This window comes from Cherax quadricarinatus, chromosome 75, assembly GCF_038502225.1.
Source record: "Cherax quadricarinatus isolate ZL_2023a chromosome 75, ASM3850222v1, whole genome shotgun sequence".
NCBI lineage: Eukaryota > Metazoa > Arthropoda > Malacostraca > Decapoda > Parastacidae > Cherax > Cherax quadricarinatus.
In genome coordinates this window covers 18,371,771-18,394,008 of record NC_091366.1, presented here as the reverse complement: position 1 = coordinate 18,394,008, position 22,238 = coordinate 18,371,771, and the positions used below count along the sequence as shown (strand labels likewise).

Below are 22,238 nucleotides of genomic sequence, written 5' to 3'. Positions count from 1 at the left end.
CCAGGAAGCAACCTAGCAACTGTAATGCCAGAGGACGACGACCCCAGAGGGTACAAATGGGCCAGGATAGAGGGATTATTATTATTATTATAATAAAAAAGAAGCGCTAAACCACAAGGGCTACAGTGTAGAGGGAGGGTTGGGAGGGGGGAGGAAAAAAATGGGAGATGGGGAGGATGGGATAGGGAAGGGATGACTGGTAAGTAACTAAGTTTGGTCTGAGGAAGGAGACCAAAAGGTCTAATTCCTCAGACCAAAAACCTCTTCACCATGTCATGGAGTCCACCTTGAAGAGGTATGGTGGTATTAGCCTTGTTTTTGATATCAGGTAGACTGAGGCAGTTTCCTGGGATTGTGGTTTAAGTTTATTTTTTAATGTCCCTAATTATTTTCATTTCATACACTGGATCACCATTTACAGACTCGAGCATAGCCATTAGATCCTTGGATCTCATACTGTTTTTGGCTATTTCTTGTTAAAAGATGCTGGTATTCTGATATGCTTGTGTCCATAAGTAGTCCAGAGTACACAAATTGATGACTTTCAAGAAACTTATAACCAACCAGTGGCTTCCTCAGTACAATATAGTAGAAGATACCCCCCAAGTGTTGCACTGGTGTCTTAATTCATTACTCTTGAGTACCTATGGTACCCTGAACGACTCCAGCTTAGGAGCTGGCTTCAGCCATGGTGTCGCTGGTATATTATGTAACCTCTGGTACCCTGTACGGCACCTAGCTGTGGAGTTGGCTTCAGCCATGGTGTCGCTGGTATATCATGCAACCTCTGGTACCTTGTACGGCACCTAGCTGCAGAGTTGGCTTCAGCCATGGTGTGGTTGGTATATTGCATAACCTCTGGTACCTGTACGGCACCTAGCTGTGGAGCTGGCTTCAGCCATGTGTCGCTGGTATATTATGTAACCTTTGGTACCCTGTACGGCACCTAGCTGTGGAGTTGGCTTCAGCCATGGTGTCGCTGGTATATCATGCAACCTCTGGTACCCTGTACGGCACCTAGCTTCGGAGTTGGCTTCAGCCATGGTGTGGTTGGTATATTGCATAACCTCTGGTACCTGTACGGCACCTAGCTGTGGAGCTGGCTTCAGCCATGGTGTCGCTGGTATATTATGTAACCTCTGGTGTACATCATTTGTGATATTCTTCTCATTTTCTTGGATCCATTGTGCAGCGTTGTTCCTCACTTAATAATCCGTCACTTGCTGAAGCTGCTGAATGTTTTAGTTTTCATCTTGACTGATGTTCTCTGGAAATTGCATTAGTTCTGATTCTACCTTCATTTGTGTTTCTCTGTCCTGCACTTCCTAATTCTTCAGTAAATTCTACTGCATATGTCAACATGAGGCAGTGGTGGTATCTGCACATTGAAGTCTTCCAACAACATTTGACTAACGTTTCTGCTCTAATCTGTAACATTTCTTAATGTGTAATTTCCTCTGTTACTAACTTCATACATCTCCCTGTGACGCTCACTGTCTTTTCTGGACTGCTTAGCTTCTGCCAATATGCCCTTTGCGCCTTGCAGTGTATTTGCTGCTATACTTCTCGACTCTAGTCTAGTTTCCTCTCTCATGTAAATAAAAGCATCGTTTTCTGTGACTTCTGTGGCACTCATTTTCTTTTTCTGCCCAACTTGTAAATCCATTCTCTTCATTAATTGCGCCCCTCAAGGAAGGTTCCTTGATGTTGGTGAGGGGCTCTTGATTTAGGGAATTGAATCTGTGCTCCAGTTCCCCGAATTAAGCCGGAATGCCTTCCTCATCCCCCCCCAGGCGCTGTATAATCCACCGGGTTTAGCGCTTCTCCCTTGATTATAATAATAATTCATTAATTGCGGAACCTCTACCGGAGACTAGGATATTTTCCTGACCCACTTTGTCACACTGGACTGGTTCTAATAGTGCTTCGGTTCCGGTATTCATTAAGTTTTTTTTTTCACAGCTCTCTTCGGAACTCTTAAAGTTATCATCCAACTCAATTCTTTCATCCAAGAGTTGAATTTCATCAGAATCACACGAGCCACAATCTCCCAGGATGTTTTTTTCTGAATCAGTCAGAATAGTAGTTTGTCGAGAGTTTTTGATCACCGCCAGGGAACCCTTTGTATTGACAGTGATTACCCTGGCTAGCTAGACAAATATCCTGCTTGAATTCAGACTCTTCTCTTTCACTTCCTCTTTGGATGTATTTAATTCCCTTACACTATATATATTGTTATTCCCCATGCCAAAAAAGCGAAGCTCATCAGGTCGAAGTGGTCGGCAATTTCGTGGTAGAGCTTTGGCTGTATTGGTGCTATCTTCTGGTGGTAGCAAAGTATTATCACTTCTCTTTTCTCGCATTGATCCACTTCGACGTTTTACAGATGGAGATGACTGTGTTTTCTTTATCCTGAGAGAATGACTCCTGACCAAAGGCTCGCAAGTGCTGCTAGTCTCGAAGAAGCAAAATTCGTCAGCTTTAAGCGTGCGGACTTTTCCTGATATTGAAATGACTGGAACAGTAGGAATTGGTGCAGCCTCCTTTGCAACATTAGGTGGACCTTCAGAAGCGTCATCAGACTCTGAGGAGGAGTGTCTGAGCTTATTTAACTTAGCAAACTTACGAACCAGAGTTGAAACGTCGGAGAGACGCCTCTCCGTCTTATCTTTTTTGGATCGGAGCTGACCAGTCTCTAGTTCATCATCAAAATCAAAATTGTGGAGGTTAGTAAACCTGTCAATGAGTTGACCGACTTTGTGTTCGGAAGGTTGGTGTATACCGAGTTGTGTTGAGGGGTGTGTGTCATCTTTGTTGGAAACACAAAGTTCAAACCGTTGTTTAAGTTCCCCGATTGACTTTCGAGGTTTCTGAAGGTCTAATCGAGCAACTTTCACAGCATCTGTGTCCCACCTCTCCAAATTCGTATGTCGACTAGGTCTCCTGGTTGTAAAATGTTGCGATCCAGTATCACCGCCAGGACAGTCATGTTCATCTGATGAGCTATGTTGTAATTTCCGAGAAACGGTTCTCCTGGGTCTTTCAGTGGTATTTTCGGGGTGCCCTTCTAGGTTCCTGTCAAACTTTACCTTCAAGTTCTTGATTGAAGACAGAGCACAAGCTGGAAATTCGTTTCTAACATCTCTGAACTCTGTCTTGCGTGTAGCCCAGATGTGTCCATCAGAGGAAGAACGGGTGAGCTTGTGGTGCTCTACGGGGAACTCTTCATGGGAACTATTCATAGGAGTGATCAATGATGCACCTGTGGAGTCTGATCCCTCACTGAGGTCGAAATTCGACCTTTGATTCAGGGAAGGGCTTTTAATGGACTTATCACCGACAAGGAGAAATGACATCGGTGAAAAGACTCTTGTGCTCTGTGAAGTTAAGTGTTCTTCCCAGACCAGCGATGGCATGGACTTGGCTCTCAGGAGCCTCAGCAAAGATTCGTCTTTCTTAAACGGTGATATGATCGGAAAAGGAATTTCGTATGGAATGGATTTGACCCCCCATACAGCCATACGTTCTCGAGTAGATGAAGCACTTCGCGACCTTCCAGTCCCGCCGCTGCTTGCAGTTTCCAGGGGAGTGCTGCTCGACAGTTTCCAGGGGAGCGGGGCTCGACAGTTTCCAGGGGCACGCTGCTCGACAGTTTCCAGGGGCGCGCTGCTCGACAGTTTCCAGGGGCGCGCTGCTCGACAGTTTCCAGGGGAGCGCTGCTCGACAGTTTCCAGGGGCGCGCTGCTCGACAGTTTCCAGGGGCGCGCTGCTCGACAGTTTCCAGGGGCGCGCTGGTCGACAGTTTCCAGGGGAGCGCTGCTCGACAGTTTCCAGGGGCGCGCTGCTCGACAGTTTCCAGGGGAGCGCTGCTCGACAGTTTCCAGGGGCGCGCTGCTCGACAGTTTCCAGGGGAGCGCTGCTCGACAGTTTCCAGGGGCGCGCTGCTCGACAGTTTCCAGGGGCGCGCTGCTCGACAGTTTCCAGGGGCACGCTGCTCGACAGTTTACCGATGACGTAGGATGTCAGGGACGCTGCTGACAACTATCTTTCATTGTGTGCGCGAGAAGCCTGAAGAAAAACAAATATTAGACGCATTAAAATCCGACTTTTAAATTCTGAGATAAACCAAAGAAAAGTAAATTTATTTACAGGGTGGAAGCGCTAAACCAATAAGGGTTCATGCAACATTTAGGGAAATGCATAAACTGGTCATCTATATGATTAAGACCAATGTCCAGAAGAGTCATGATGCAGTGTTGATGAAGTTGCAATGTGTGATCACTGTGATCATTCAGGTACAGTTGCTCAGTTCATCTCTGATAACCTCACTGTGATCATTCAGGTACAGTTGCTGAGCTCATCTCTGATAACCTCACTGTGATCATTCAGGTACAGTTGCTGAGCTCATCTCTGATAACCTCACTGTGATCATTCAGGTACAGTTGCTGAGCTCATCTCTGATAACCTCACTGTGATCATTCAGGTACAGTTGCTGAGCTCATCTCTGATAACCTCACTGTGATCATTCAGGTACAGTTGCTCAGCTCATCTCTGATAACCTCACTGCCAACGGCGGCCATTTTTGACACCATAATTCGCCTAGGGACGTAATTCCTGTGTTACAACTATATCACCATTTCAACAATGATCAATAGTTATTACAGGTAACAGTAATTAACGTTCCCACAACAGTAGCTAAGTTCAATGCTCTGCATAAGTAGCACCTTTGTATGTACTAGTATGTCACTGATGTTAGTTAGGCTTTCATACCCTGAATATGTAATTCAGGGAATGAAAGCCTAACTAACATCAGTGACATACTAGTACATACAAAGGTGCTACTTATGCCGAGCATTGAACTTAGCTACTGTTGTGGGAACGTTAATTACTGTTACCTGTAATAACTATAGATTATATTGGGCTCTACCTTGTACGTGGTTAGGTGGGTAACTTACACTGTCAGGTGGGTAACTCACACTCTCAGGTGGGTAACTCACACTCTCAGGTGGGTAACTCACACTCTCAGGTGGGTAACTCACACTCTCAGGTGGGTAACTCACACTCTCAGGTGGGTAACTCACACTCTCAGGTGGGTAACTCACACTCTCAGGTGGGTAACTCACACTCTCAGGTGGGTAACTCACACACTCAGGTGGGTAACTCACACACTCAGGTGGGTAACTCACACTCTCAGGTGGGTAACTCACACTCTCAGGTGGGTAACTCACACTCTCAGGTGGGTAACTCACACTCTCAGGTGGGTAACTCACACTCTCAGGTGGGTAACTCACACTCTCAGGTGGGTAACTCACACTCTCAGGTGGGTAACTCACACTCTCAGGTGGGTAACTCACACTCTCAGGTGGGTAACTCACACTCTCAGGTGGGTAACTCACACTCTCAGGTGGGTAACTCACACTCTCAGGTGGGTAACTCACACTCTCAGGTGGGTAACTCACACTCTCAGGTGGGTAACTCACACTCTCAGGTGGGTAACTCACACTCTCAGGTGGGTAACTCACACTCTCAGGTGGGTAACTCACACTGTTAGGTGGGTAACTCACACTGTTAGGTGGGTAACTCACACTGTTAGGTGGGTAACTCACACTGTTAGGTGGGTAACTCACACTGTTAGGTGGGTAACTCACACTGTTAGGTGGGTAACTCACACTGTTAGGTGGGTAACTCACACTGTTAGGTGGGTAACTTACACTGTTAGGTGGGTAACTTACACTGTTAGGTGGGTAACTTACACTGTTAGGTGGGTAACTTACACTGTTAGGTGGGTAACTTACACTGTTAGGTGGGTAACTTACACTGTTAGGTGGGTAACTTACACTGTTAGGTGGGTAACTTACACTGTTAGGTGGGTAACTTAACACTTTCTCTACTTACTGGAAGATGAAAATTAATATAGAATTTATCTTAAATATTAAGCGACTGACTCGATTGGGAAGTATTTTGGTTTCTACCAGGAGTATACCTGGGGGGGGGTGTTCCAGGGGTCAACGCCCCCACGTCCCTGTTCTTCACTAGGCCTCTCGGTGGATCAGGGCCTGATCAACAGACTGTTACTGCTGGCAGCACGGAAACTGACTTTGGAATCACAGCCCAGCCGGTCAGGTACTAACTTTAGGTACCTGTCCAGTGTCTAACTGAAGACAGAGGTAAACTGGTAAATTACACTGTATGGCTGTACTTAAGTGTACCTGAGCCTAAGTAAACTTTAAGGTCGTTCTGTCATTACTAAATCTGCAATAAAGTTTTATTTAGTGCTAGGTAAACAGAGGTGAGGAGAGGCAGATGTAACGTAACTCATACGTCTGTCTCTTCTCAGGACAACCCGCAGTAGTATTTACACCCAGGTACCTATTTACTGTTCGGATGAGCAGGGACAGCAGGTGTGACATTTGTCCAAATACGTCTACATCTGTCTGGGATTGCAAACGGATACTTATAATTTTAGGCTTGTAAACCATGGTATTGATGAGGGCAGCTGTATAATGCGAGGTCCCCAATTTTGATAATATTGCAGAATTAAGGTAATTAAATTGTACACCACTTTAATAGGTTTGTTAATTATAATTAACAGGTTAATTACACGATGCAAATTTTATACAAAAATGTCAACAGGAGAGTAATATTTTTGGATCCTAGTTTCACCTGGCAGAAAATAGGTGCCCAGGTATTGAAGAATTTGACACCTGCGACTTCTGGGTATTTTTATTTGAAGACGCTTTGTCATCCAGTGGGTTAGCGTCTACAAAAAAAATGTGATAAATGATTTAAAACCGAAAATTGAAGTAGATTCCCATATGTTGCGTAAATGTCTCAATCTTCACAAATAAAGATATTTTATACCATTCATGTTTTACCTAGATGTTAGTAGACTGTTGTGGGCGACATCTTAGACCAGAGAACCTAAACACCAACATAGTATAAAGCCACATGCTTGGCTTATCCAGGATTATTAACCCTCCTGGGTTAATACAATATGTCGTCTCTCCTGGGTTAATACAATATGTCGTCTCTCCTGGGTTAATACATTATGTCGTCTCTCCTGGGTTAATACAAATATGTCGTCTCTCCTGGTTTAATACAATATGTCGTCTCTCCTGGGTTAATACAATATGTCGTCTCTCCTGGGTTAATACAAATATGTCGTCTCTCCTGGGTTAATACAAATATGTCGTCTCTCCTGGGTTAATACAAATATGTCGTCTCTCCTGGGTTAATACAATATGTCGTCTCTCCTGGGTTAATACAGTATGTCGTCTCTCCTGGGTTAATACAGTATGTCGTCTCTCCTGGGTTAATACAGTATGTCGTCTCTCCTGGGTTAATACAGTATGTCGTCTCTCCTGGGTTAATACGGTATGTCGTCTCTCCTGGGTTAATACAGTTATAATAAAAAAGAAGCGCTAAACCACAAAGGCTATACAGAGCTGCAGAGCAGGGAAGGATGTGAGGGTATCGGGTAGCAAGAGGGAGAGGTTATGGAGCACAGCAGAGCAGTAGAAAGTGCAGGAGTAGAGGGCAGCAAGAGATTGAGCTAGAAAGGGCTGAGGGGAGAACGAAAAGTACCAGAGTTTGTGGAGTAAATCAGATGCTGTCAAAAAGTCAATGAGAGAGTCCAGATTAAAGGAGGTTCCTTAAGCTAAAAGGCAAGGTAAAGAGAGAGTATCAGAGCGGAGACGACGATGGAGGTAAATTCTCCGTGCTCGATGATCGAGTGGGCAGTCCAACAGAATGTGGCTAACAGATACTAGAACCTGACAATTCTCACAGAGAGGAACATGGCGCCTCTCCCCGTAAGACGAGTGTGGCCGATGCGAAGACGAGAGAGAGTAGTCTCCCAACCTCGACACTGATGACAAGAAGGCTGCCAGTAACCTATATTCGGTTTAATAAAATGAAGTTTGTTATACAGCAGATCAGACCAACGTTGTTGCCAGTGGGTGCGAAGGTTGGTAGTAATTACAGCAAAACAGTCCGTGAATGGAACACTGCAATGTGAAACTGGGAGGTCATGTACTGCTGACCATACAGCAGTGTCTGCCTGTTCATTGCCCTGTACGTCAACATGACCAGGGACCCAACGAAAAAACTATCTTTGTGCTTGGTAGAGATGAGGCGTAGCCAAAGTTGGATAGGAAGAACTAGGGGGTGAGGTGTATCAAATTTTCGTATAGCCTGTAAAGCACTAAAGGGAATCTGAAACAACCACAGATGATGATACAGGCATAGATGCAATACGGATAAGTGCTGCAAGACTGGCATACAATTCAGAAGTAAAAATGCTAGCCGAGGATAGAAAATGGCCTTGCACGACACTGTCTGGAAACACTGCTGCAAATCCGGCACCATTAGAAGACTTAGAACCACTGTGATGGCATGAGAAAGAGTGGAAGTGGTCAAGAAAGAGAGAGCGGGAAGCTACCGTGGGCAGTTGGGTTACGTGCATGGCAGTGAGAAAGAACAGACGAACAGCTGGAACTTCCCAATGGGGTAGGGAAAAGTGAGATGCTGCATGAACATAGAATGGGGGTAACTGAAGGGAAGACAAGACCGAATGTATGCGAAGAGAAAAGGGACAGAGCAAACAGAGGTTACGAACAAATAATGAACCACACCACCTGCGGGGTTCTAACCCCGCCTGTGGAATGGTTTGTTTGCAATCGTGTCATTACGATTACGTGAGTCAATTAAGAATGTCTGCTAACATCAGTGACTAATCTATATATGGAAGGATTGCAGAGATCATGAGAGCGAACATAATAGCGAAGGCAATGGGCATCACGGCGATCAGTTAGTTTAATATGTTTATTATGCAGCCCATACCCATCCTGTGGGCGGTAGTCAAAAGATTACAAAGGTACATAATGGGTCCAGGGACTGGACCCCAAAGTTACGATAGCTGAACTAGTTACAAAGATAATGAACTCCAGGTAGATCTGGTCACAATCATGGCAAGTTACAGAGGTAATGAATCAGCCTCACTCCTATACATGATTACAGTCATGAACAAATTACAAAGTAATGAACCACTGATCCGTCCACACCTGGTCACAATTGTAATGAGTTATAAATACAAATATTAAGTGGGTCATACCCCCACACGAGCGCGCGCGCATACACACACGAGGGCGCACGCACAGACATGCACATGAGCGTACTAATATATGCATACTCACAAGCATGCACGCACTCCCACCCACCCCCACACACACACACACACACACACACACACACACACACACACACACACACCCGGTAATGCTTTATTTACAGCTAGCAAAGTCAGGGTATTTCTCCAGAATGGTCTGTAATATACCACTGTGGATAAAATACTTAGCCATTTCTTGAACATTTCTGAGTGAGTTGTCTCTAAATTCATTAATTTGATCACACTCCAGTACATAATGACGCAAGGTGTGACAATAGTCCATCTGGCAAAGTTTACATTTCGTTTGGTCTACATCTGGTGGTGGTGATTTAACCTGCCAAAGATACTTGTAACCCAGCCGGAGCCGGGCGGTAGTGACATCCAAGAGTCTGCTTATCTTTTTGGATGCACCATAGACATGTGGCTCCTCCTGCATGATGGAATGATGATAGATGGACTGACTTGAGTCAATCTCCCTAAGTCTTAAGTCAATAAAGTTCATTTGAAGTTCTTTTCGTATTATTGTTCTCAAACTGCTAACTGACGACACAAGATTGTAATCTACTCCCTCTTTGAAAGCATACAGCTTAGCCAATTTATCAGTTCTATCATGCATCTGAAGACCAATGTGAGGTGGAATCCACAGCATGTGCACTCTGACTCCACTGTCCACAATCTTACCATACCTGTGTCTGGCTTCTGACACAAGCATGCCACAATTTATACTTAATGAGTTGTGAGCATTTATGGATGACAGAGAATCAGTTACAATTAAAGTGTCAACCTTAGATACATGGACGCATTTGAGTGCAAGGAGTATGGCAAACAGTTCTGTTTGAAGGGTAGAGGCCCAGTTATTGATGCGTGCTCCAAATTTCTTTATGAGAGCCATCACTCAGTGTGACAACAGCAGCACTACCAGCTGCACCAGTGGACTGGTGAACAGAACCATCGACGTAAATAATTTGTGAAAGATTGTTCTGTGTGACTAAGTTATCAATACAGCTTAAGGCATCATGTTTGGCTTCAAGACGAAGCTTTGGTTGTGATTTAAGAAGAGTTTTGGGGGGAATGGAGGAATGGTAGTTTGGAATGGGGTAATATCCCATGGAGCAGGGTAGTGTCTCTGTTGCATAACTTGACATAGATCATGTAGCTGGTTCATGCGGAGGTAGGTTCCAGTTTTTTCGATCAATCTGGAAGGATGCTCACTAGTGCTGAGGAAAGTTTGGAGGGCTTCTGTGCAGGGGTTTGAATGGGCTAACCTAAGCATATTGACCCCAATAAGGATATTTCTTTCAGTAAAACGATCTCTAATGCTTGGAATATTAAGTTCTCTCCGCATATTTAAAATTTTGGCAGTACGAGGGCATCCTAGGATGATCCTCATTGCTTCGTTCTGCAGTTTTTCCAGCCCTCCAAGCTTCCAGTCAGACACGAGTGCAAGTAGTGGCGCTGCATAATCAACCAATGATCTAATATAAGCAAGATACATCATTTTCACAATTTTAACATTAGCACCATACCTGGGGTGAAAACCTGCCACAAATCTAAGTGCTCTCAGCCTTTCTTTGTATTGGCGACAAAGTCTCGTTGCAACAGGTCCAAGTAGTGGAACCTCAAAGCCTAGATACCTGTATCTGCTTACATATTCTAGAAGAGACCCATCATGCAACTGGATCTGACGAACTGTGCCTCTCTGTCGAGGAGGACGCCTGTTGAGTATCTTTGTTTTATCCCCTGAGATTATTAACCCCAGGTCCTGACACGAGGCTAGTACATGATTAAGAATGTTTTGGGTGTTGGAGAATCCGGTGGTGTGAATCATTATATCAGCAAAACTAACCATATAATGATGGGGCTGGCTAGCCATAGCATTAAGGCATTAATTAGAATATTGAAAACGGCGGGACTAAGCACACCTCCCAGTGGGGTTCCTAATTCAAAATCTTTAGTTACACTTCTATGTCCCTGGAACAACACGGTTGCCTTTAATCCAGCGGAGAAGCCTTCCTCCAACATCCATTCTGGCAAGTTCACTAATGATTAGATGTCGGTTGGCTACATCAAAAGCGAATTTAAGGTCAAGAAAGGTAGTGTATGAGCTGTCAGTGTGCCGAGTAAGAAAGGTGGTAATGCAATGATGCACGCTCCTTCCATGCATGAAGCCATGCAACCGGGGAGACAAGAATTGCTTAATTCTGTGCATAAGACGATTAAGAATCATCCTTTCAAATGTTTTGCCCAAGCAGCTAGTAAGGGATATTGGGCGAAATGGGTTTTGTTGATTGGGCTTCGGAATGGGAATAATGAGGCTGTTAGTCCATGGTTTAGGGAGCTCCCCAGTGACATAACTCATGTTATATAATTCAAGTAAAGGATTATCTGGTACTCGACACAGCAATCTGAGTATGTTGTAAGTAATACCATCCTCACCAGGCGATGTTGAGTTGCCCTTAGTGTTGCATCAAGTTCATAATTAGTGAAAGGAATGTTGCAGTCCTCTACCTTGCTGTGCATAAAGCAAACAAGTCTCTCCCTTACATCATTTTTGTCCATTAATTTCGCCTGTGTGGTACTGGGAAGACTGCCATAGCTAGATGTAGCAGCCCAAGCACTGACTAACTCATTCGCCCTATGCAAGGGATGAGGGTGCGCGATCTGCCCTGTCCTGTTACCCTTAATTCTATTTATACATTGTCCTCATCGCTTCCGAGCCGTGTGGACGAGCTGCGCAGACGCTCCTGTTTGAGTTTGTTTTTGCGCAGTTTACCTGATTGAGCTGCCCCTAGCGTTGGTTGGTGGAAACTTTATTTTCTCCAACATGGCGCTGAATAGCAGAAGAATCAATACTATCTGCATTGAGATGATCCGTGGGGCTGTCACGGGATCCAACATGGATTTAGTGTTACCAGCGATCATTCGCGATACCTATGATATAGCAAATGAGGAGATAAGTGGTGTCGCAATCAATGGAACGACAAGAATCTTCGTTAAAATGACGTCTGCACGAGTCTACGAGGCGGTGGTCGACAAGTATCAGGAGACAATCATACCGGTTAATACAGCTGTGTCGGTGCGACTCCATGATGTATCTCGACACTACACTTGGGTGAAAATCAGGAATGTGCCTTTTGAGGCAACTGATTTTGATATTAGCAGTGAACTGCGTACTTACGGGACGGTTCACGTAGCCACAGCAGGGAGATGGGCAACTGAACCGTATGCAGGTGCGCTGGAAGGTACATATACTGTTAAAATCACTCTTCGACACCCTATTCCTTCATATGTTGTGTTGAAGGAATTACGGACTCAAATCTATGTAACGTATGCGGGGCAACAACGTACGTGTCGGCTATGTGGGTCATATGACCACATCGCGGCGCAGTGTGGGAAATGAAGTGGGTACCCGGCACAACAATAACGGCAACAGCAGCCAGTGGGCGAGGTAGGCGATGAGCGAGAACAGTCTCTTGCTACGCCTCCCCAACAATGGATGTCATGGAGTGAGGAGGTGGACAAAGAAAAGGAGCTCGAATCGCCAGTTGTACCGCTACAAGGAGAATCTCAGTCTTTGGACATACATCAGGTTTATGAGGAGAGACTACCTAATATGGGTGAAGAAGTGGCGGCGTCTTTGGTAAAGGCGTTGGATGTCTTGTTAGAGGAATCAGTCCTAGATCAGGTGGAAGACCCAGGCTTAGTTCTGGGGACGGCTGTGAATGATGGTATGGCAGGAGATGACGGTTTGTCGACGAGAGAGAGTAAAGGATTCAAGGTGCATGCAGTAGAGGTGGAGGATCATCAGGACGGTGCTTCAGATGTCAAAATGCAGGTGGAGGGCGGGACACGAAAGAGGACTGCAGCATCATCGGATTCTGATGATGTGCTAACTCCTGCCCAACGCCCTGGGAAAAAGTCTTGGGTGGAGGTACAGCAGAGAGGGAATGGCGAACCCAAGGATCAAGGGATTGCAAAGGTGATTCCCAATAAAGGGGGAGGGACAGAGGTGTTGCAAAACGAACTGGGGTAAAGTCAATGCCGGGGACAAAAGGAAAACCCATTTGTTGAATTCAAGTGTTTTACTATAAATATTAACGGGTTGAGAGCTGAGAAGAAGCTTAAGTGGTTTAATGAGTATTTGGTGCGACTTGGTGTGGATGTGGTATTCTTACAGGAACAATGTTAGGCCTGGTTATGAGTTGGATATGAGTGGTTATAATGTGTACATGGAACATGCGATACGTTTGAAAGGTGGGGCTGCCATTTTAGTAAAGGAAACTAGCCCGTTTATAGTAAGGCGTAGTGAAGGGGGGGAGGGGAGGGTAATTAGAGTGGATGGAACCTGGGGTAGGGTTCCCATTAGTTTAGTATGTGTATATGGCCCGGCTGAGGGTGACGTGAGTATTAAAACTAAATTTGTTCAGGACGTACTGGTCTATTTTTTACGTGGTTTACCGAATGTTGCAATAATAGGCGGAGATTGGAATTGTGTGATACGTCGTAAAGATGTGGAGCCTAGAGATGCGGGGTGTTGTTTGGGTATATTGGGGGATATATTGACCGGGGTGGGGTTAAAGGATGTGTGTGAGGGGGGGGGAGGGATGGTAGAGCATACCTTCATTAAACGAGGTTATGCGGCGAGGTTGGACCGAATGTACGTGCCTTGTGCGGTTACTGTGCGGAGGGTGGATGTGATAGATGTGGTTTTTTGGATCATAGAGGAGTTGTAATAAATGTGGATATTGAGGGTGTGCCTCGGCGGGGTCCATCATTTTGGAAATTGAATGTAAAGTTATTAAAGGAAGAGGATAGTCTTTTGTCTTTTGGACATATGTGGGATCGTTTAGTGGTAGAAGCACCAGGGGATGTTGCCATGGTTAATTGGTGGGAAACGATAGCTAGATAAGATAAGATTTCGTTCGGATTTTTAACCCCGGAGGGTTAGCCACCCAGGATAACCCAAGAAAGTCAGTGCGTCATCGAGGACTGTCTAACTTATTTCCATTGGGGTCCTTAATCTTGTCCCCCAGGATGCGACCCACACCAGTCGACTAACACTCAGGTACCTATTTGCTGCTAGGTGAACAGGACAACAGGTGTAAGGAAACGTGTCGAATGTTTCCACCCGCCGGGAATCGAACCCGGGCTCTCCGTGTGTGAAGCGGGAGCTTTAGCCACCAGGCCACCAGGACGAGATATAATCAGTTACAATACGGTTTTCAAAAATATTTAGAGGGGCAGTTCCGCGAATGTTATGCACAAATTCATGCTAATTATCCTGTTATTGAAATTGAAAGTTTGAAGGAAAATATCCGGAATTTACAAAATGAGAGGTTTGATGGGGAAAGGCTTAAGGGAGGGATTGAGGAGGTTTTGTGGGGAGATCGGCCGTCGGCGTGTGTGTTGCGGAGTCAACACAGACGTCGCAAGGCAATGGAGTTAATGGGGTTGAATGTTCAGGTAGGTATGCAAGGGTATAAAGTGGACCAGGTGTTGACGACGACTGAGGGTATGAGTGGGTATATTGATGCTTGGTTAAGTTGAAAACGCAATGTGTGGGAATAAGCGAAATAGCATTACAGTCAATTGGAAGGGTTGTGCAGTGCGAGTTGACAGAGCATGATCGATCCGTTTTGGAAGGGCCGATAACGGAGTGTGAGACATGGGAAGCTTTATCCGGGGCGCAATTAGGTAAGGCACCAGGAATTGATGGGTTGCCCAGTGACTTTTATCTTCATAATTGGAGTGTTTTAAAAGGGTTTTTGGTAAGATTATTCAATATCCTTAAGCGGGATCAGGTTTTATGGGCACAGCAAAGGATGGCTGTGGTCGTTCTAGTGCCTAAAGGTGAGCCATTAACAGTCAAACTATCGTGCTATTTCGTTATTGTGTGGTGATTATAAGATTTTTGCAAGAATTATAGCTAACAGAATAAAAAAGGTCCTGGGTAAAGTGATTGATAAGGGACAATATGGGGTGCCGGGAAGGTCTATGTATGACGGGCATGGGTTGATTAGAAGTTTTATTGAAGAAAGAGTAAAATTGGGAGGGGGGGGGGGTGTTGGCTATAGATTGGGAGGCGGCATATGATAGTGTAGAACGGGAAGCATTATGGAAGATTATGAGATGGCAGGGGTTTGGAGAGGAAATTATATTATGGGCCAAATTAATGTATCAAGATGCATCCTTGCGGGTGCAGGTAAATGGAAGGTTAGGAGAACAAATTCAGATGAGAAGGGGTCTACGTCAAGGTTGTCCCCTTTCACAAATATTTTTTGCGTGTTTACAGGATCCCTTTTATAGAGAATTATTAGCAGCTAATGTGGTAGGTAACGAAAGGGGTGGGGGGCTGGCATTGTTGGATATGTTGATGACAACGATTTTAGTAAGTGGTAACAGGGATTTGCCTCGGGTGGAAAAGTTAGTGAATGTTTTTGAAAAGGCTTCTGGTATGTCAATTAATAAGGAGAAAACGAAGTATATGGATCTTGGGGATGGGTTAAGTGAGGAATGTGAAGTAGTTGAAAGGTGGAAAAAGGTGGACCAATTACTGATATGTGGGATCGTTTATGTAAGTGATATTAAGTTAGCACAACAAATAAATTCAGTGCGTATTGTAGATGGTGTACTGAAGCGCCTTAGTCGTTTACGAGCTGCACACTTAACTTTGCATCAAAGAGTAATTACAACGAATGTCCTATTATATAGTAAACTTTGGCATGTAGCAGTAATATATCCGATACTTCGTAGTGAGATACAAAGGTTACAAAAGCGCGTTTTTAGATTCATTTGGGGTACTGGAAGCGAATGGTTAGGTAGAGCGGTTGTCACACTCCCGGTTGGCCGAGGAGGGCTGAGTCTTATAGCTGTTGAAAAGAGGATTATGAGTGTGTATTTGAAACGTAGTTATAAGTGGGAGGGGGGGGCGAGGGAAGGCGGACTTCATAAGATACGTCAGGATATGCAACGGTGGTGGGTGGGTAGGGAGTTCATAATAGGTGAGGCAATGTTACGGGTCATCATAAACATGAGCGATCCTTCACATATTAAATTGGGAAACCTTGATGGGGTGGATGGTAAGGCAGTGGTAGCTGTGGTAGAAGGGGTTTATCCGATGTATGATTGGCGTAATATTTGGGGGCGTTTGAACAAATTGCGTTTAAAACCTAAAGTACGAGAAGTTATGTATAGATTTTTACATGGGATCTTACCATCTGGAATGGTTTTATTCCATAAGAGAATACGGGAGGATGGGATATGCAAGGCTTGTGGTGGTTTGGAGACTGTTTTGAATATGGTGTATTTTTGCGAATGTATTGAACTAATAAGAGTTTGGTTGGGTAAGGTAATAAGGTTAGTGGGAGGGGGGGGGTTGCAGGTGTTGAGGGTTTTAAGCTTAGACATAGGTGGGGTGAATCAAATGGTAGAGAATGCGGTAGGGTATATAATTACGGATATTTATATGTCTTGGGCTATGAGAGGAGCGAACGTGTGTGAGAGAATTAATGCGTTAATAGCAACTTTTTATAGGACAAAGTGTAGGAATAAGGAGGTGTATGGGGAGAGATGGGAGAGGGATTTAAGTGAGGGTTATAGGAATTTCACATTACGGGATTTACGGGAGTTGAAAGGCAGGTAAGGGGGATGAAATGGGCTGGTTTCCTAGAATGGGCGGTAGCGTGATGAGTTTGTTTTATGAATGTTATATGAGGTATGTCAGGGGTGCAACTTTAACATTATAGTTCTGAGTGTTTCAAGTACAATACAGTTATATTTGGCATTGTCGACTTATAACTATATATGTGTGTATATGTGCATGTGTATTATATATATATATATATATATATATATATATGTGTGTGTGTGTGTGTGTGTGTGTGTGTGTGTGTGTGTGTGTGTGTGTGTGTGTGTGTGTGTGTGTGTGTGTATGTGTGTGTGTGTGTGTGTGTGTGTGTGTGTGTGTGTGTGTGTGTGTGTGTGTGTGTGTGTGTGTGTGTGTGTGTGTGTGTGTGTGTGTGTGTGTGTTTACTTTCTTGTATATACCATTAATGGTTTTTCTCATGAACAATTACAAAGACATTCAGTACATATTTTCTATGCGTATTTATGATTTTGATACAATGTGTAAATGTCAAAATGGCTTTTTATGTTTCAGTTTAATTTACACTGTATTTTTGTAAGCACAATTGATTTGGTGCCAATAGAAGCATAGTTTGTTTTGATATATTTGAGTATTGTTTTTCTTTTTAATTTGTCTAGATGGTGGCAATACTATGTATGTAGTTTAAGAGTTTTACGAACCTTGAAGATGTAAGAATGGATGAAGTTATTCGTGGTTGAGTTGACGTAATATTATAACTGACGTTGGAAGTGATTGTGTTCAATGTGACAATATACTTTATATAATTATTTATATGTATGAACCTGAATGGTAAATTGAAGTCTGATTTTAAAGGTGAAGAGTGGGTTTTCCTTTTTTATTCTTTTTTCTTTATGGTAATACAAGGTTGTATCATGTACACCAACAAATATGGTTAGGGGTATGTGGTAAAATTTTCGTGTTTATACTAGGCTTAGGTTAGGGTAAATTTATGATAATTGTGGAATGTTCCTTGATTCAAACTGCTCTTTATTATGCAAATTGGGTAGAATGTTTCTACGTATGGCATTATTGAAAAATGTTGAGCTAAATCTAATTGTAGGTACGATGTGTAATGTACATGTGCACACCTGGGCGAGCAGCTGCGCGGACCGTGCAGTTCTCATGGACCTGTATGGTCGGTGTAGGTGTTCACTCGGATGTGTTCTTGACATCATTGGTTCAATTATTATCCTATATTTCTTTCCGAGTTCAGAGAAGAAGGAATTTAGTCTGTAACGAAATAATGAAAGTATACTTGTATTTAATTATTCTAGTGTATATTAAGAGCAAGGATGATTAATTTGAGGAAGAGTTAATATAGGTTTGCATGTTTTTACGAAAGTTAACTTATCCACATGTATCTAGCATAGGACAGTTTTAAAGCTTCGGTATCTGATTTTATATGTAGGTTATAGTGGTCATATTTGTTATATTGTTATGTTATTCGTTACTGTTTCAATATCTAATGTAATGTTTTTTTCAGTTATTGTTCATATATTGTCATCTTTATGGTTTTTCCTTTTGTCTATTGTCTATTTGTATGATTTTAAATAAAATAAAAAAAATCTATGTCCCTCCATGCCCGGCTAAGTGGGGTGTGAGCATTGAGACTTGACAAATTGTCCCCAGTCTGTTTGCCGCAGCTCTGTCATATGCTCTCTGGCAGCAGCAAGGGCAGTTTGGAAGAGGCTCAGCATTTCAGGGGTACGATGGTTTCTATAGGCTAGGCCTAGTCTGCGAGCAGTACGTTTCAATGTTCGAAGTTTAGAATCATTGTAATAGGTTTGGTTTTTATAAGACTTATGATTATTATGGAAGTCATTTGGATTTAGAGTAGTAGGAGGTTTCAGAGGCGGCTCTAAGAAGTTCTGAATACTGCTCACAAGGTCATTGTTAAAAGTCTCGACAGAGGTACACTCATAGGAATTATACCAGTCAGTCACATGTGCAACAAAGTCATGGCGATGAAGGATGGAATATTCGCTTCTGCATAGAGATGTAACTAGAAGACGTTCCCTATACAGACGAAAGCGAATAGTCACAGAGCTGCTGAGTGGAGCCAATATATCTGAAATACGAATAGAGGCACTAGTTAATGAAATTGCAAATACTGAACTAAAGCTTAAGGAATCTTCCAGGAGACAAGAATCACAGGGAGAACTGAAAGCCCTAAAGGTAACTGAAAAAAAACTTATGTTAAATCTAAGGAAAAAACAACACCCAGTATTGGGCCCTTGCTTAGGCAGGATATTACATACACAGGTAACAGCCAAGAAATGAGCGAGAGATTCAAGTCCCAATAAGACTCGGTGCTCAGTGAGCCATTACCCAGACTAAGGGTTGATAATCCAAATGAATTCTTATTGAATGAAATCCAAAATTTGGCCATCTCAAAAATCTCGGATAATATTCTAACACCACAAGACTCTGAAGAGGCAATAAATGACATGCCCATGCACTCTGCCCCAGGCCCAGACTCGTGCAACTCCGTCTTCATCAAAAATTGCAAGAAGCTCCTATTGGGTGCCTTTAGCATTTTATGGAGAGGGAGCATGGACACGGGGGTCACCCCCACACACTAAAAACAACAGATATAGCGCCACTCCACAAAGGTGGCAGTAAAGCAATTGCAAAGAACTACAGACGGATGGCACCAATATCCCATAACAAAAATCTTGGAGGGGGTTCTAAGAAACAAGATTGTCGACCACCTAGATACCCATCAGTTACACAACCCAGGGCAACATGGCTTTAGAGCAGGTCGCTCCTGTGTCCCAGCAACTGGACTACTATGACAAGGTCCTTTATGCTGAAGAGGATAAACAAAATATAGATGTAGTATACACAGACTTTGCAAAAGGTTTCCACATGTGTAACCATGGTGTAATAGCACACAAAATGCGGGATAAAGGATAAACGGGAAAAGTTGGTAGATGGGTCTACAACTTCCTGACAAATAGAACACAAAGAGTAATAATAAACAGAGTAAAGTCCCAGGCAGCCATGGTAAAAAGCTCTGTTCCACAAGGCACAGTACTCGCTCCCATTCTATTCCTCATCTTCATTTCTGACAGATGTAAGCCATAGCTGTGTCTTCCTTTGCTGGTGACACCCGGATCACCATGGCAGTGACCTCCATCGAAGACACAGACTCCAAGCGGACATCAACCAAATCTTCGAATGGGCCACTCAAAACAATATAAAGTTCAACGAGGAGAAATTTCAACTACACAGATATTGGAAACTTGAAGAAATTAAAAAAGTATCAGGGTACATGACAAATTCTAACGATACAATAGAGCGGAAAAGTAATGTGAAACACCTGGAAGTGATAATGTCAGAGTATCTAGCCATCAAAGACCACAATAATGTATCTATCTCATCCTCTAGGAAAATGATAGGATGGATAATGAGAACCTTCAAAACTAGGGATGCCAAGCCTATGATTATTCTCTTCAAATTGCTTGTGCTCTCTAGGCTGGAATACTGCTCTACACTTACGGCCCCATTCAAAGCTGGCGACATTGCAGACCTGGAGAGTGTACAAAGAACTTTCACGGCACACAAGTACGATTAGGCACCTAAATTACTGGGAATGGTTGAAGGTCCTTGATTTGTATTCCCTCGAATGCAGGAGAGAGATATACATGATAATATACATTTGGAAGGTCCTGGAGGGAGTGGCGCCAAACCTGTACACGAAAATCACTCCATATGAAAGCAAAAGACTCGGCAGGGCATGCAACATTCCCCCGATGAAAAGCAGGGGCGCCACGAGTACATTGAGAGAGAACACAGTAAGTGTCCGGGGCCCCCGACTGTTCAGTTGCCTCCCAGCATACATAAGGGGGATTACCAATAGACCCCTGGCTGTCTTTAAGAAGTCACTGGACAGGCACCTGAAGTCGGTACCTGACCAGCCGGGCTGTGGTTCGTACGTCAGCTTGCATGTGACCAGCAGTAGCAGCCTGGTTGATCAGACCCTGGTCTACCATGAGGCCTGGTCTCAGACAGGGCCGCGGGGGCGTTGACCCCCGAAACCCTCTCCAGGTAAACAGTTGATGAGCTCCAAGCTCCAAGGCATAAATGTAATCCCTCTTGTTGCACTGGATTAAGGCTAGAGAGAGTAGCAGGAGAGGCCACCGAATAGATCTGTTCACCATAATTGAGTTTCGATAAAATTAGGGCTGAATGTAGGCGAAGAAGAGTTCTACGATCAGATCCCCATGAAAGGGAAGGTTTTAAGAAGGTTCAGCCGGCTATGACACGTTGCCTTTAGAGAGGTAATGTGAAGTTTCCAGGATAATCTACGGTCAAACAGAAGGCCTTGAAACATGACCGTATCACTGACCGTATTACGTGAGCCATAGAGGTACAATTGATGATCAGAGATGACAGAACGTCTAGTGAAAGTAATTTGGCGAGTTTTAGTAGTGGAAAATTTAAACTCGTAAGTGGTGGCCCAATTGGAAACACAGTTGACTGCATGCTGGAGAGAAACTGCAAAAAGGTGACATTCAGCGCCTGCACACGCTATAGTGAAGCCAACAACAGAGTGATGACGAAAAATTAGATGGAAGAGGAGGCCAAATCATTTATAGCAAGGAGAAAAAGTGTTGTGCTCAGAACACATCCCTGGGGAACACCTACAGCTTGGATAAAGTCCGGGGAGAGCACATTATTAACCCGAACATTGAAATGTCTGTCAGTTAAAAAGTTCTTAAGGAAGGATGGTAGATTGCCTCGAAGGCCTAAGGAGTGGGCTTGGGCCAAAATATTATACCTCAAAGTTGTGTCATATGCCTTCTCGAGGTCAAAAAATATGGCAATAACCGAGTGGTTATTCGCATGGCCTTATGAACATACGTATCCAAGCGTAGTAAGGGGTCATTGGTAGAACGGCCACTACGATAGCTATATTGACTTCGATTTACCAGACGTTCAATCACCTTGCAAACTGCACTAGTAAGAGCAATGGGACGATAGTGGGAGGCATCATGTCCCATAGTACCTGGTTTGTGGAAAGGGAGAACAATGGCAGATTTCCACAGCTGGGGAAGAACTCCTTGTAACCAAATAAGATTAAAGAGTCCTAAGAGGACTGCAAAGGCTGTCTGATGTTGTAACATCTGAATATGAATGCCGTCAGGCCCACTTGCCGATGATTGGCAAGCCGAGTGTCGCCTCCAGTTCCAGAAGTGTGAAGGGCACATTATAAGATTCTTCTTAGAGAAGAAAAGTCTCTGTCAGACTTTGAGGAAAGAAACGAGGGGTATAGATAGAGCCCTTGAGAAATACAGACCAGATGATTACCTATTTCAATGGCAAAGTCAAGAGGGTTTGCTATATCAACACCGGCAGCCTGCAGAACAAGAGCCGGGTTGGGAGAGTATTTATCACTTAGTTTCAGTACTTTTTTTCCAGACT

General features: G+C 43.8%; 1 protein-coding gene across 1 annotated transcript in view; it reads right to left on the bottom strand.

Moving 5' to 3' along the window:
* Positions 1-347: 347 nt before the first annotated feature.
* Positions 348-22,238, bottom strand: part of LOC128691937 (uncharacterized) — a 48,296-nt gene continuing 26,405 nt past the window's right edge. Inside the window, exon 3 of the mRNA XM_070101079.1 lies at positions 348-4,068. Coding sequence (XP_069957180.1) covers positions 2,151-3,521 — 1,371 coding nt within the window. The 5' untranslated portion in view covers positions 3,522-4,068 and the 3' untranslated portion in view covers positions 348-2,150. The remainder of the gene's footprint in view (positions 4,069-22,238) is intronic.